Source organism: Nothobranchius furzeri, chromosome 11 (assembly GCF_043380555.1).
Source record: "Nothobranchius furzeri strain GRZ-AD chromosome 11, NfurGRZ-RIMD1, whole genome shotgun sequence".
In the NCBI taxonomy this organism is placed as follows: Eukaryota; Metazoa; Chordata; class Actinopteri; order Cyprinodontiformes; family Nothobranchiidae; genus Nothobranchius; species Nothobranchius furzeri.
In genome coordinates this window covers 47,809,612-47,826,958 of record NC_091751.1, presented here as the reverse complement: position 1 = coordinate 47,826,958, position 17,347 = coordinate 47,809,612, and the positions used below count along the sequence as shown (strand labels likewise).

Here is a 17,347-nt window from a genome sequence, read left to right as displayed (position 1 = left end):
GTGGCCTACGCTCTTTTGAGCTGAAGGAGGCTAAGAAATCATGGATTGATGTTGACTGTAGCTTTGTTGCTACTGGACTAGTAGTAATAATAATTATTTGTCTTTTTATTTCATAGCTTATTTTAGTATCAGCTGGTTTGTGTTAGCGTTAGCTTGTTGTTTGAGCTAGCTACAACACAGTTGTTTATGACAGTTGTAAGTCCACTTTCAACCAGTAGGAGGAAGAAGCAGGACACATGTTTAGTGTTGCTTTAACTTGTGTGGTTTACTTTTAAAACATTCAGACTAGGGCTGTCGCTGTAACTGCAAAAATGAAATATCGCAATATGAAGAAGCCCACCACGCTGCATCATGGGCTACCGCGATTACTGAACTTGGTTCAACTCAATGATGCATGTTGAGAAGGATGGCTGCACTGGTATCAAAACGAAACGTTACTTCGCTCCTTTGGGAGCACTTTGGTTTTCAGTACGTCAGCTGCTGCGCAGCCAGAGTCCTTGGCCGAGACAGAGCTGCAGCGGCAAAAAAATAAATAAATAAATAAATAAATAAACGCTCGGAGACCTGCTGAAGTCCCGGACAAGCACTGCTTCTGCAACCGTCCCGAAGAGAGTTTGAGCCGAGCTGGAGCTCACTCACTACCTGCAGGAGGAATGCATCCACCCTAAAGAAACCCCCCTGACATGGTGGAGCAACAACCGGGAGAGATTCCCTTTGCTCGCCAGAGTCGCACGCAAGTACGTGTGCGTTAGTGCAACGAGTGCACCATCCGAGAGGGTTTTCAGTGTTGCTGGAAATGTTGCCACCCTTCTCAGATCCTCTCTCAAACCGTATATGGTTAACATGCTGCTTTTCCTTGTAGGTAACAAGGACGTGACCGAGCTATAAATCACCGTCATTCGTGTGTGTGAAAGTGAAATGATAGTGTGCCCGCCCCCTGGCGCGCGCGCGCCCGGTACATGTAATTTTTTATGCTTGATTTTAAACAACTAAACAAAATGGGGACTTGTTTCTTATTTGTTAGATGCTGCAGCCAAATTTGCATTTAAAAGTTTAACCTCCTGAATTTTGTTGTTTTTAAGTTCAGTCGGACTCCGACTGTCGGAGAAACAAACGTTACTGCGATCTGTGTTGTTACTGCCCTTTGATCTGCATTCAGTAAAGTGTTATAAAAGAAGGCACAGCAATTTTTAACCTTTTTTAAATGTGTAAACATTATGTTTAGATAGTACTGCAATAAAAAAAGGGCTGCAATAATATCGCACACCGCAATATTAAGCCACCCTGAATCACCGCAGGGGGAATTACTCAACAGCGACAGCCCTAATTCAGACCTGTCCAATAGAGGTGTGAATCTTCACTTGTCTCCCGATTCGATTCGATTACGATTATTGGGTCAACGAATCAATTCGATTCGATATCCCGATGCATCACGATTATTTCATATTGATTTGTTTTCATTGATAAATAGAAGATGTCAGATAATTGCTTTTTATTTGCTTTTTTTAAAATCAAAAACGTAATTGACACAACCTGCCATCCCTCAAAAGCTCTCCATCCACAACAGATTAGGACAAAACATTTTAAACATTTAAGAAGATTTAACAAACACGCTTTGCAGAAACTCACAAAATCTGAAAAAATACTGAAAACCAATGGGACACATAATGCAATAATAAAATACATAATGGGTTCATATATGAGTGTTTAATGTCTCTGAGCAGCTCTAGAGTCAAATATTTATGCCACAGTTCAAGTCTGTCAGAAATAACACCAAATTAAATGTTTGACTTAGTTTGTTATTTTATTTGAAGCCAGTGGTTCATTTCTGAAATGTTGGAGAATGAATCAAGTTCTGTTTGATGCAGAAAACATTAACACATAAAACAAATTCTACACTTCCAATAATATTTAAGATGTGTGTTTTATTCTTTCTGATAATAACAACAGCAGAAGGCTGTGGGCTGGATTAGGATTAAATTACCTGATGGATCTCCTTCACTAAGCAGCTAACTACAAACCTTTCCACTAACCTGTCCATGTGTAACCCTCATGTCCATGCTGTCTCTGGAGGAGCAGATAGGAAACAAGACCTCCTGTAATTTAAAATGAACCAAAGCTTCCTCCCAGCTTCTCTTTAAATTCAATTTAACATCAGTTTATCTTCATGAAACAAAAGAATAAAGTGGAACAAGAACTATCAAATGTAGAGTCCCGCCCGGGCCCTCATTTGTCCACCTTGCCACATTCTATTTCTCTCACCTTTTAACTTTTCCGTGTCCCTAAATAAAAGAGACAGACGATCACGCTGCAGCTGCCATCATTGACCCCGCCCCCTCCCCAAGACCAGATCTCCCGGCATCACAACACTCTGTCTGACTGAGCGCTTCGAGGAGAAATAATAATTAAATTATGAAAACAAATAATGCGTGTTTGGAGCATCAGTTTGGAGGAGCGTCCTCCGATCCTCTCTCTTGTGTGAGCAGACGATGTCTCTCTCTCCCTCTCTCAGATGCTGTGCGAGCGAGCGGAGCGGGCCGCGTGACAACCCACTCAATTACCATAATTCACTGCCCAAATCCAACAGAACCGGTTGGGCTGATTCGGTTCGGTCTCAGGTTACAACTCCAGCACTCAGCCCTGCAGCACCACATTAAGGCGGGAACCACTTGGTAAATGTGGAGGACACTCACTCTGACAGACTTGGATGCTGCGCTGGTGCCACCGCTAAAAAAACAAAACTACATTCCACTATAATCGATTATGGCGTACTCTTCTACGATGCAGAATCGTTTATGTCCACATCCCGATGCATCGATTATTTGATCATTTTCCTCAGCTCTGCTGTCCAACAAGTGTTTCAAGATGTAATGTATCTATTTGGAAAACACTTGCATCCACCTCTTACACAACAAAAATATCAACAGATGTACTACGATTCTCTGGAAAATGTAATGACACCCTTTGCTTCAGAATCTGGCAAGGCTTTCTTTAGGAGAAATAAAATTGTGGAGGCGTTTTGCATAATTGCACACCAGTCTCCAACCCGACCACCCTCCTTGTGAAATTCTTTTTGCCTGTAATATGTTTACTTCAAAAGGCCTCATTTGAGTATGAACCTTGAATGCTGTGGGAGGTGTAAACACTGCAAATTGCAGAATCCACTCACCAATCTGGGACTGAGCAACCAATGTAGACTTTCTGTCGCAGAGTGGAGAGAATGGCAGCCCGAGTTCAGCCTCTTTGTCCCCCTGCAAACACACCAAATTCCATGAAGGATCTTCGGTTTGGATCCTATACAAATAAACCACGCCCTTTAGCCATCAAGCGTTTGATTTGTCTGCGCCCTGCCCCAAAACCCACAAATATCTTCTATTTTCTCCTCCTATTTGTGACAAACAGATTAGATGAGAAGCAGAGAGGCAATATTCTTGGGAGAAGCTATTTACTGGCATTTCACATCCCAAGAGACACAAAGCCTTGTGAAAGCAGCCACAGTGACAATAGCACTGATAATGAGTACAATGAGCTTTAATAATAAGAGATGGAAGCAGTGTGGCAACATTTAGGACCATATCTCCCTTGATGACAACTCCAAATACACAATCTGTTACTTATAAGCATATTTATTATTTTACTAAACACAACTCATCGTGTACTTTCACAGTGCTAGACTTTTGTTTTTGAATATACGCCTAGACAAATAAAAATACATTCTTGGGAGGGAAGTGCTGGCCAAACAATAAGTCGTCAGTATTGCAAGTTCACCATTAATGATTCACTCCATTTAAAAAAGGACTAAAAAGAACAAAATTAACATCCATTCGTAGATGAAAGCTGGGGTCCATAGCTCGATGTCATCAGGAAGAGAAGGAGGAGATTTGGAAATTTGAACAGCTATAGGGAGCCTAAGCCATGCCCATCTACTACTGGACCATGGGTCCCTGGAAGAATAAAAAAATGACTGCAAGTCAATGAAGCTAAAAACGCTACTTTCTAATTCTGTTTGTTATGTCCCATGGATTTCACATATGATGTCCGTGAATTTTAAAGACGCATTTTGATGCCAAGAAAGCGCTTCTTTTTGAATGGGGTCAAAAGTTATGTTAGGTTTGTGTGAAAAGACGTATAGGACTACAAATGTGTCTCACCATAATGGCTCATCGAACCAGACACAGAGAAGAGGGGAAGATTTAACGAGCTTTGAATTCTTCTCTGAGGATGACAGGAGTATTAAACTTGGAGAAAACCACTTTAAATCTGGCTCTGTGGTAAATAGCAGCTACGCTGGGGGAGAGGAGTTTCTGCAGTGACGTCATACGTATATGTGATGTCTGACTTGTCGTCCTTTTACAAATTTTTACAAGCTAATAAATCCTAAATTACGTGACAGGCATCATAACTTTTAATTTAAATTAAAGTACATTATATGTGCGATTCAGGGCGCAAGGCAAGCAGATTAGAAAATAGCTTTTATAGCACTCGTTCACTTGCATGCATACTTGTTTTATTCTGCGGACCCCTGAGCCAACTGGAAGGGAAGGGGACTTAGGCTCCCTATAGCTCCCGCCCTGCTCCACTTCCCCTTCTGGAAGGAGCTGAAAGCCACGCCTCATACCGCACACACACACACACACACACACACACACACACACACACACACACACACACACACACACACACACACACACACACACACACACGCACGCACGCACGCACGCACGCATGCACGCACACACACACACACGCACACGCACGCACACATATCCTTGTAGCGCTAAAGGAAAAGTAATATATTCGATATGATTCTGCTCGGACACATCTGACTCTAATAGCTGAATGATCTAAATGTTCATCGGGTTCTGCAACAGCTTTTAATCAATTCTGCAGTGTTCAAGCAAGGAAATATCTAAAACCGGCAGGAATCCAGCACTAACGATGCTATCACTGCTAACGATACAACAGACTACAATAATGATGCAATGTAGCGTAACGTTGAAAGCTGTGCTAATCACTTAGCTTCAGTACACAAAAGATAAATTCCTGTTGGTTCACCCTTCCTTTTCCACAGTTAGGTTGAAGTTTACAAAGTGACATTAATTCAACACTGGTTGAGTTAGGTTGGTGCGCTAAATTGGCTAATGTTGGCAACTGGGGCACATTCTTGTTTATTGCTCCCTCTTGTGGTCAGCGTGCTACGCTCGCATAAATGATTCATGTTGCTGTAGTGGCCAGAAATATAAATAGTGAAAGATTACCTACTTTAAACCACAGAACAGGATCAGATAGTTGGATTTAAGCATTTTTAAAGTTCATTTAAACTTTTTTAAACTATATACCCCAGCTTTAAAGTATTTTTTAGCGACATTACGATGTTCGGCTTTAAATAGTGTAAATAGCTTCAAAGTTCTGAAAGTGGGTCTAATGGCATTTTCATCAGGACATCCAAATAAAGCATCAAAGGTTATTTCCTCATTGTGACTCTTTTTGTCCTCAAGCCACCTTTAGGAGCTGTGATGAATTACAAAAAATTACCATCATCAGAAATTTCCAAACGCAAAAGGAAAAGTTACCATCTTTGAACTAAACCATGAAGTTCCTTTGAGTGATCCCTAATCTTCCATTTAACTGTATAAAGTGTCAAACAGATGGGTTAAAAGTTTATTCTTAGCCAACAAAAACCCAGCTATTGTCCTATACATTAGTCTACAAACATGATTTTCTTATAAAAAAAGACACGTTATAAAGAAAAGTATATCGAATCTCTGTAGTTTTACAAGAACCCAAATCAAACAGCTACTTAAACTCTGGAAATGTTAGATGAAGACATGCACCTGTCTGAAGAACTCCTCGAGTAAAGAGGTGGTCCAACGGTGGTGGAGGTCAAAACTTTTGGCAGGATGGCTAATGTCGGCGGTGTGCAGAAGCAGGGACAGAGCTTTGGGCTTGTCGATGCTGAAAAATACCAAACGAATAAGAGAAAGCCACACCTTTGAGTTTCAGGAATGAGATGGAGAAATACATGCATGTGGATATTTAAAGAGATTTACTGGAACAGTGAGACAGTTTTGGTACTTTATTACTCTTGTACAAGTTTGGCTGGAAGAATTTTTTGTTTTTTTTGCACACATCTGTTCAGGCAGCTAAAAACCAAAATCTCGCTCCTGACTGGAGACTTCTGTAGACCCTGGCAGTGAGAAAAAAGGTTTTGCTAAACATAAAGGACTAATTGAATATGCACACCATCTGCACAACCTGCAGAAACAGAGGATCTGCCGTCAGAGGCTCCTTCAGCTCTGCAGTAATAAAGACCAGTGAGTTAATTCCTGCAGTAACTATTAGTAGGGACAGTCTGTGCCAGAGGACAAGATTACTTTAGGATGTGAGTTTTTATTGACTTTTTAACACTTTTTCATTTCAATCAGTTTTAATGTTGCCAAGTAAAATTTTATTTTCAGAGGTGCAACTTGACATGGTGTGGCGTTCTCTGTTAGTTTTACACCAGGCACAAAGACACACCTTCCAATGAATTCCACAATTGACTTGTCAATCCACACAATATTTTCCCAGAAGTCTTTGTCATCATCAAGATGGTTTTTATTAATGTAATTTTGATCAAAGCTTTTCACCTTGGAACTCTCTGATCGATGCTAATGTCTCTACTCTGGTCCCTTTCTTGTTGTTCAGTCACGACCTCTGACCTTAATCGTAACCAAGTGAGGCCTGTAGTGCTTGGTGTTGTTCTAGCTTACTTTGTTCTGTAATTATATTAAAACGGGGCACAGTTTTCAGCTTTTTTTGTTTCATCCCTTAGCCTTCGTCATGTTGTCATGTTGAATTTAGGTCATTCATTTAGGTCAGGGGTGCCCAATCCTGGTCCTGGAGGGCCGGTTTCCAGCACATTTTAATAATAATAATAATAATACATTTTATTTCAAAGCGCCTTTCAGGACCCCCAAGGTCACTTTACAGAAAACACGTAATAAAATACAATAAAACAATAATAAAACCCAAACAAGAAAAGACAAAGAGAGAAACAGTACAATAAAATCAGAGGTTGTAGGCAGATTTAAACATGTGTGTTTTGAGTTTTGATTGGAAAAGGGTGAAACTGTCAATATTTCTGATGTCTGGGGGGAGTGAGTTCCAGAGACGGGGAGCAGAGCGGCTGAAAGCTCTGCTCCCCATGGTAGCGAGACAGGCAGAAGGAACCGCAAGATGGATGGAAGAAGATGATCTGAGTGAACGGGATGGGGTGTGAATACTTATAAGGTCTGAGATATATGGAGGAGAGAGGTTGTGGATTGCTTTGAAGGTATGGAGGAGAATTTTGAAGATGGACCTGAATTTAACTGGGAGCCAGTGAAGCTGCTGGAGAACCGGGGTGATGTGGTGAAAGGAAGGGGTTCTGGTGATAATACGGGCTGCTGAATTCTGGACCATTTGCAGTTTATGAAGGAGTTTGTTGGGGAGACCATAAAGAAGTGAACTGCAATAGTCGATACGGGAGGTGACGAGGCTGTGGACGAGAATGGCGGCAGTGTGAGGGGTCAGTGAGGGACGAAGACGGTTAATGGAACGTAGATGGAAGTATGCTGACTGAATTAAGTTATTAATGTGAGCTTGAAAAGAAAGTGAGCTGTCAAGAATGACACCCAGACTCTTGACGTGAGGGGAGGGGGAGACTATGGCGCTGTCAATAGTTAAAGAAAAGCTGTCAGATGTTGACAGGGTGGAGTTAGTGCCAACTAGAAGAAGTTCAGTTTTATTGCCGTTGAGTTTGAGGAAATTAGAGGTGAACCATGATTTGATTTCAGAGAGGCAGAGTGTAAGGGAGGATGGTGGGAGAGTTGAGTTGGGCTTACTGGAAATGTAGAGCTGGGTGCCATCCGCAAAGCAGTGAAACTGGATATTGAATTTGCGGAAGATTTTGCCGATAGGGAGGAGGTATACTATGAAGAGGAGGGGCCCCAGGACAGAGCCCTGGGGCACACCTGACTTGACTGGGGAGGGTTCTGAGGTAAAGGATTTTAACTGGATGAACTGAGTGCGGCCAGTAAGGTAAGATTGAAACCAGCTGAGGGGGGTGTGAGTGATGCCTAAGGAAGAGAGTCTATTGAGGAGGATGGGATGAGAAATGGTGTCAAAGGCCGCACTCAGATCGAGGAGAATAAGAATAGAGATTAAACCAGAATCAGCAGCAATGAGTAGGTCGTTAGTGATCTTGATGAGAGCTGTTTCTGTGCTGTGGTGGGGACGGAAACCAGACTGAAACTGTTCATAAAGGTTATTGCGGGTGAGATGGCAATGGAGCTGAGATGCAACAGTTTTCTCTAGGACTTTGGAAAAGAAGGGAAGATGGGAAATGGGACGCAGGTTATTGAAATCATTGGGATCTAAACCAGGTTTTTTTAGAATAGGGCTGACTGAAGCGGATTTGAATAGGGATGGGACCGTACCAGAGGATAGTGAGGAATGAATAATGGCCGTTATAAAAGGGAGCAGAGAAGAAAGGCAGGATTTAACTAAAACTGTTGGAATAGGGTCCAGTTGACAGGTGGAAGGTTTGGATTTGGTGATGTAATCTAATATTTCTGAGGGATGGGGAAGTTCAAAGGAGGAGAACTGAATGGTGGGTTCAAATAAATCAGGAGAGGGAGGGGAGGAATGAGGTAAAGAGAGATGGATTCTATTGACCTTATCATTAAAAAACTGAAGGAGAGAGTTACAGGTTTCTGAAGAGTAAAGATGGATGGGTAAGGAGTCGGGAGGCTGAAAAATGCTGTTCATGATGGAAAATAATGCCTTAGTGTTGCTGGAGTTGGACGAGATGAGACCGGAGTAATACTGAGATTTGGCATGGGAGATGGAGTCCTTGTAGAGAGAAATCTGAGCAGAATATAAGTCTTTATGGATGGTGAGACCGGTTTTCTTGTAGAGTCAGTCTTTCAAGCCTCCGGTTGGTAGCTTTCAAGGAGCGTAGGGCAGGGGTGAACCATGGAGCAGACCGAGTAAAATATACAGAGCGGGATTTGATGGGAGCAAATGAATTAAGGATAGAAACCAGACCGTTATTGTACTGAATGACAAGATCATCGGGAGTAGAGGACAAATTAGGGGTCAGGGTGGCAAAACTGGAGGACAGGGAGGCTAGATCAATGTCCTTAATATTACGAAAAGAAATGATACGTGGTGACTTGATGATGGAGAGACGGAGGGGAACAGAAAAGGAGATGAGGAAGTGGTCCGTGAAAGGGAGCGGGTCAGCTGTACAGTTGGAGGGGGTCAGGCCAGAGCAGCAGATTAAATCCAGGGTGTGACCTTTAATGTGAGTGGGAAAATTGGCATATTGATGAAAACTGAGGCTGTCCAAAGATGAGGAGAAGTCTTTGCTGAGGGGGAGGGCCATATTGTCCATATGAATATTAAAATCACCAAGTAAAATTACATTTGGGGAAAGGGAGGACAGATGGGATAAAAGAGCAGAGAGTTCATTTAAAAACTCAGAGCTGAACTTGGGGGGACGATAAACAGTGACAATTATTGTGGGGGTCGGGCCGGAGAGTTGACAGGCGAGGCATTCCAGAGTGGTGAGAGGAGGAAGGTTTACGGGAAGGACCTTCCAAGTCTCGCCGTCGCGGCCCGACCCACGGGGTTTGGAGAGGTAAACAAATCCGGGAGGAGTACAGTCATTGAGTTGTGAGAAATCGCTGGGTTGTTGCCATGTTTCGTTCAGACAAAGAAAGTCTAGCTTATGGTCACTGATGGTATCTTGGAGGAGATGTCCTTTACCAGAGAGGGAGCGAATGTTGAGAAGACCAAAATTAGCATTGCGGAAGTCCCTGGCGACAGGAGCATTAGCCCGACTAGCCAGCCGGGCTAACACGCTGGAGTCGGCAGCTCGGCAGGTATTCCTGGGTAGCCGCCGGCTAGTCGTGGACCAGAAGGAGGGTACTCCTTTGGAGCCGTCGAGATGGAGGTTCCGCCGGGACCCCCGATGGATATACCGACGGCGAGGCTGGAAGGTGATGCCGGGGAAGAGGCACAGAGCTGGTGGTGGAGATCCGGAGTAGTGAAAGCGGAGGTTGAAGAGCTCCGCCGCCGAGTACTGGAGAAGGCCATCCACGGACAGAAGAATGAGCGACAGGATGATCCAGGCCAGTGCGAGGCACAGAGAAATCCTGCTGGACCACATTATGGAGTGGAGCAGGGAGGTGGTGATGTGGAACCAGGACGCAAGCTGAGCAGGTAGGTGAAAATGAGTTTTCACCGACACAGTGATGTGACTCGGGTAAAAAAGAAGAAAAAAAAAACACAAAAAAGTTTGTTTGCCAGCGAGCAGCGGCAGCGAGACGCGCCAGCGTTCACTCAACCGGAACCGGAACTATTTTAATAGTTTCTCTGCTCCAACACACTAGATTCAGTGGTTGAATCACCTGTGCAGCAGCTCATCAAGCTTTGCAGAACCTTCTGATTGAAATGGGGTATGTTGACACAGGGTTAAAACTAAAACCTGCTGGATACCGGCCCTCCAGGACTAGGATTGGGCACTTCTGATTTAGGTCAAACATTGGTGCAGCAGGTGAAAACCAGATCAGTTTTCCAAATTATGTGAGAAATGTTAATTCATGTTTTAACAAGTGAGGCAATTCCCTTTTCCCATTTCAGATTTGTCCAGATAGCTATTTTCCCCATAGAAGGTCAAATAACCATATATAAATGACATTATACATGCACATAGATCTTTTTGGTCTGGTATTGAAATGTGCTGTCTGATCAGAAACATCAAAATCAGAAGAACTTATAAGGAGGTGATACTTTTTCATAGCTCTGTGATTTTAGAAATAAATGGTTCATTGATGATTTGGTCTTACTCTGAGGAGTAAGGTCTTTCTCATGTGAAACAGATTTAGGAAATTACTTTGCTAATGAGTAAATGGGTTTTCAAAGACAGATTTACTTGTTCTATCATCAGAACCAATCAGAACTTCAAGCTCTCAAAAAATATATACAAAAACAACCATGATCTAGTCCGTCTTAAACAAGCACTGAAGTACATGTAAACACCAATGATCACATTTGTACTAATGTGTGTATTCAAATGGCAACTGAAGGCTCAAGAGGATCCAAAACAAGGATCCCTTTAATCATTCCGCCTCCATTAGCTTCATCAGTCCTCCAGCCTGGATCATGGAGTGGAGATGCATCTGGAATAATGTGTGAGACGTCACCTGATAACCATATCAAAATATCGTGTCCAATGGAGTGATGCTTGAATGAACCGCAGCGATGAATGGAGGTGGAAAAAGAGGCAGATAAATGTGGAGCAGACTCCCAAAAAGAAGTTTTACGCATGCACACATACACACACACACACACACACACACACACACACACACACACACACACACACACACACACACACACACACACACACACACACACACACACACACACACACACCACAAGAACACATAGCACAAGGTTAAACAGAGGTGAGAATGACTGGATCACATTTTGCCTCGTTTCATTTGTGGCAGATTGAAGTGCACTCGAAGCAGGCCCACAGGAGGCTGGTTAGAATTACTTCACATTAAGGTCCATTCAGCACTGCTGCTGCATGCCTACTGCAATCTTATATTTATGTGCATGACTACGTAGCGTAGCAGCGTGATTACCTTGCAGTCAGCATTTTTTTGTTTGTTTTTGAGGTATACTCATAAATCCACCAAAGTTATTTTATGTATACTCCAGGGAAGCTGTTTGTCTCGACATCTGTGCCCCCTGAGCAGCTTTCAGTTTTGTGACAAGTGTTGGGGACTGTCACAATAAAAAGAAATACCCTGAAGGTCAACAAGTTTTCTTGCAGCCTACTCTTGTCAGTAATGTAGCAACATCAGTGGTGATGACTCATCATGCGATATTTTTGTTTGCCTGATGGCTTTTATTTCTGTCCTACAGCTGAAGCTCTTTGCGTTTGCGACAGCAGGTGGTTACCGTGGCAGATCTTGAACTCAAAAGGCAAGTTCTTTTAGGAAGTACTTAACGACTCGCATCCACAGCAATAGAGCAATTGAAGGTTACTGAAGGACAGACAAAACCTAAATTCTGAATTGTTGTTAGGAATTGACCAAATTAGCTTTCAGACACAATCAAATGATGAAAGAGTTAATAAAATAATTTCTAGCTTTAGGAACGTAATGTGTAGCATTGTTCATAACTGGTAAATGAAATAATACTTCAGCATCCATGTCAGTGCAAATTTCACCTGTAAATGGGAAAATACAAGCTTTGAGGTTTAGCAACTGCACATCCTATAAAAACCCAGAGGCACAGAGGTTTCTTATGTTCTGTAAGCCCGATAAATTAGACAGAACTCAATGCGTTAAATGTGATGGGTTGTCCTCTAAATTTTTAATGTCCATAAAGGAGTACCACAGGGTTCAGTTTTGGGACCCCTCTTGTTCATTATGTATATTAATGTCATAGGACAAAATGTGTCTGATGCTAATTTGCACTTTAACACTGAAGACACAATCATTTACTGTTTTGGAACATCCCCCTGTTGAATTCTTACAGAAAAATATTAATGAGGTCCAACAAACACTTCTGCAGTTAAAGAGACAATGTGTAGTTTTTACCATTAATTTCTGGAAATATCCCTCAAAATGTTTGTAACGTCCAGCAATGTTTATGTTTATGTATTTAGCAGACACTTTTGTCCAAAGCGACTTACAAGTGATAATCGGCATGTTGCCCTTGAGGGTAACAACAACAGTAACAACAACAACTTGACATCAATCATGGAGAGGTGGGAACAAGGAGTGGACAGTAGAGAGGGGGGACGGGTGCAGGGAGGGTGCTAGTTAAGAAGATGCTCTCTGAAGAGCAGGGTCTTCAGGAGATTCTTGAAAATTGAAAAGGAAGCCCCTGTTCTGGTAGTGCTTGGTAGCTCATTCCACATTTGTGGAACGATGCATGAGAAGAGTCTGGATTGTCCTGAGTGTGGTGTAAGCACTGCTAGCTGACAATTCTGTGATGACCGGAGCGGCCGGGCCCAGACATAAGCCTTTGCAAGAGAATTCAGGTAGATGGGAGCCGTACCATCTCGGACTTTGTATGCTAGTGTTAGCAATTTGAATTTGATGCGTGCTGCTAGCGGTAGCCAGTGGAGCTCAATAAACAGAGGGGTGACGTGTGCTCTTTTTGGCTGATTGAAGACCAGATGCACTGCTGCATTCTGGACCATTTGAAGAGGTCTCATAGTACAGCTTGGAAGACCATTTAGAAGGCCATTGCAGTAATCGAGACGGGAGATGACAGTAGATTGCACCAGGAGCTGGGTGGCATGTTGTGTTAGGTATGGTCTGATCTTTCGTATGTTATACAGTGCAAAGCGGCATGAATGGGCAACAGAGGCAACATGATCTTTAAAGGTCACGTGTATGTCAATCACAACAACCAGATTTCGAACTGCCTTTGAAGGAGCCAGAGATAGGAAGTCATTTTGGATTGAGATATTGTGCTGTATGGATGGTTTTGCTAGGATCACAAGTAGTTCAGTTTTCGAGAGGTTGAGCTGGAGATGGTGGGATTTCATCCATTTTGATATGTCAGAGAGACAGTTTGATATTCGTGCAGAGACAGTGTGGTCGTCCGGTGGAAATGACAGATAGAGCTGAGTGTCGTCTGCATAGCAGTGGTAGGAGAAGCCATGTGATCGAATGATCTCACCCAGTGAGGTGGTGTATATGGCAAAGAGAAGAGGTCCTAGTACAGAGCCCTGGGGGACTCTTGTGACAAGATGGTGCACGGTAGACGATTGTCCAAGCCAAGATACACTGAATGATTGTCCTGTGAGGTACGGTTCAAACCAGGCATGTGCTTTCTCTGTGATGCCCATGCTAGAGAGTGTGGACAAAAGGAAGCCATGGTTGACAGTGTCAAATGCAGCCGATTAGCCGAGCAGGATAAGCGCTGAGGATTTGGCAGCCGCTCTAGCTTCTTTTAAGGATTCAGTCACTGCTAACAGAGCAGTTTCAGTGGAGTGGCCCTTTTTGAACCCAGATTGGTAAGGGTCAAGCAGACAGTTTTGTGAGAGGTATTCTGTGATCTGCTTGAAAGCCACCCTTTCAATGATTTTGGACAGAAAAGGGAGGAGAGAGATAGGTTGGTAGTTCTCCACATGATTTGGAGGAAGAGATGGGTTTTTTTTTACCAGCGGTTTAACCTGAGCATGCAATGGTCAGTTTAGGTACAGTCTGACCTTTCAACATCTATTCAAACATCTGGTCAGAAAGGAGACACAACACTGCATGTGTTCCCTTTAAATGAGCCTGCATTCATACCAGCTCACAGACTCTGCAAGTCTGAAAGATAAACAATAACTTTCTTTCCCAAGGTCCCATCTGTATGCCTCCACAGAAGGAACAACTCCAGCTTGAATCAGTTGCTAAAATCAAGAATGATTTCCTAAATCAATATGAACTTCTTCCAAGACTCATAATCTAGATAATCATTAAATAAACATTTGTTTATTACTACTTATAATAATTATAGTATAATGAAATGCTTCATTAATCTGTGCTCACTGAATGGATGTTATGTTTGTCTACTAGAACCTGACATGTGTTCAACATGTTTTGATGACGAGGTCCTCACACCTGCATTCACACCATAACAAGTACGGTTAAGTTAAACTCAAACACATAGAGACTTTTAAACCAGTCAGAACATCCTGTATCAAGGCGTGTTTCTGAGTTGTCTCGGTAACATATCTCAAACTTGTCAGCCTTTGATTGGCTGTGCAAATCATAACATCAAAACCTTAAAACTGAATCATCCTGAGTGATTCGACAGTTCTAGAGAATCACTTGAGGCCGACCACCTGTACTAAACCTCTTTAACCATCAAAGATTTTGACACGTCGTCAAAACCCTTTTGTACCTGCAAAGTTGATGAGCAAACAGTTCCTGCAGAAACAAAGCTGATATTTTTAGACTCCTTAAGAGTCCACCAGACGCACGGTTCCATCCAGCTGTTGTGACCCGAGACATCTCTGGACTGAAGAGTCGGTACCACGGTATTCTACAGCCCTCCGGTGCCAGAGGTCAGCCGACCCCTGCGACTTTCGGATCCACCAAGAGGGTCTCTCAAAAATGGGTGAAGTAGACATGACAGATTGCGTCTGATGATCTTCTGATGATAAGAACTTTATAGCTTAGAGCAAACCTAATTCTTTTCACCAGAACTCAGCTTACTTTGATAAGGAAGCTCTGACTGACATCGCATTCACACATAGGTTCCTTCATCATGTTTAGTTACATCCACTCACAGTAAATGCTTAGTTAATTAGTCATGTTTTAAATTGTTTCTAAAAGAAATTCTTACTTTTATAAACCTGACTCTTTCTTGTAATAACACCAAGTGTGGTTGATCACTGAAAAAGTAAAGAACCTAAATGTTCTGAATTAAATCCTAGAATCTTCTGAATAATTACAATAAAGACCTCGCAGGTTAATATTTTATATTTACATAGAATATTACATTTTCCTGGTCATAACAAATAAAAATCATCAATTTGCCTACGCTACAAGTTGCTGAAAATAAATTAAATGATGCCCAGTTGTTGAAAAATGTTGGAGGCTTTGTAACATATAACCATAAAAATCAGGTCTAAAATACATGGGAGCGGATCTGTCTCTGGGTGATGCCATATTAGATGCCATGTTTCCTTTCACAGGAGCCCATGAGTACAAAGTGCATTTACTGATTTGTAACAAAGGGTTAAAAAACTTTTGTCATTCTTAAATGTTGTTGTTTTACAAATTGACCTCTTCACTTGTTGCCAGTGATGAAAGGGAGTCTGATGTGTTTGTCATTTTGCTAAAGTTTACACTACCCAGGGCTTTTTGGCCCTAATGGGCATCCCTTGGTAAGGTCTTACTACAACACAAAAATACTGCTTGCTTGCAAGAATTTAGGTTTATACTACCCCCTATCGCCTGGAAAAATACACACTGTCACTTTAAAATTTGTCCTCAATGCTGACATGACTAAGCTAATGTTGCTTTCTAACTCTAAAAAAGACCTCTAAGTATGCCCTCAGAGGTGGTCCACACACACAAAGTCCTTGGTGTTTGGCACGATGACTCCCTCTCCTTCAAGCTCCATATAGAAAATCTTGTGAAGAAACTCAAACTCAGACTTGGTTTCTCTTTTCAAAATAAACTGTTTTTCTGAGAGGAAAAAATAAAAATAAAAAAAAGACTAGTGACTGCAACATTTCTGTCTATTCTAGATTTTGGAGACCTTTTGTTTATGGATGCCTCAGCACAGTGTCTTTGTAAGAAACGCTCAGTTTGCTTGCACCAGACTGGGCAAAAGGGCTTTCGTTCACTCTGCTCCTTCAGCATGGAACAGGCTGCAGGAAAACTGGAAATGAACCAAGTTTATATCATTGGATACAATTAAAACCAGACTGAGAGCTCTTGAGATGGATTCCCTGTGTTGTAACTGCCTTCTGTAATTTTGTACATAACATATTTGTGCTACAGAAAAATTTTGTAACTGTAATTTTTGCAATTATTGGCCAGGACTCCCTTAAAAATTAGGTTTTTAATCTCATTGGGACCTTACTGGTTAAATAAATAAATAATAAATTAATAATAATAATAATAATAATAATAATAATAATAATAATAATAATAATAATAATAATAATAATGTATTCATTCTCTCTGTGGCTGCTTGACAAAATATGGAGCCCGTGTCATGTCCACACTGTTTAAATTTCCAGCAACTCTATCATTAATTCTAGATCTGGACTTGACCCAGGCATTCACTGTGAAACACACACACACACACACACACACACACACACACACACACACACACACACACACACACACACACACACACACACACACACACAAAACAAAACAAAACAAAACACAAGCTGTTTTTATCACGAAGAGTGTTGTTAGTTAGACCCTGCTCCTTTCCTAAGCTGTAAAGTTCATGACCTTTGGTGCTACTCAACAGGACAGTATTGATCTGGAGCCAACTGACCCTTCAGGTTGCTGCAGGTAGTTTTTCATGGCTTTAACTTGCTGGAAGTGGCAGGACATGTCTGTGGCCAGCACCATCTCGATCACCAGAGCCCGCAGCTCTCTGGGTAAAAACAAAGGAGAGACGAAAACAAATGAGCAATATGCTGTTTAATTAGCTGTCCAACTTCCAGGTACCAAAAGAAGCTTAACAAAATAAAAGCTATTTATAATAGCTGCTTTCACAAGTGTCCGGTTATTATACAATAAATGGGATTGCAGCTGTCTTCTGGACTGTG

General features: G+C 42.0%; 1 protein-coding gene across 5 annotated transcripts in view; it reads right to left on the bottom strand.

Moving 5' to 3' along the window:
* pde1cb (phosphodiesterase 1C, calmodulin-dependent b) overlaps positions 1–17,347 on the bottom strand; it is a 147,031-nt gene that overhangs the window by 5,769 nt on the left and 123,915 nt on the right. For all 5 annotated transcript variants that reach the window (XM_015956598.3, XM_015956599.3, XM_015956600.3 and 2 more), the window contains 3 exons: positions 17,071–17,172; positions 5,835–5,955; positions 3,170–3,251 (listed from right to left, as the gene is read on the bottom strand). In XM_015956598.3, the coding sequence (XP_015812084.2) occupies positions 3,170–3,251; positions 5,835–5,955; positions 17,071–17,172 (305 nt within the window). The remainder of the gene's footprint in view (positions 1–3,169; positions 3,252–5,834; positions 5,956–17,070; positions 17,173–17,347) is intronic.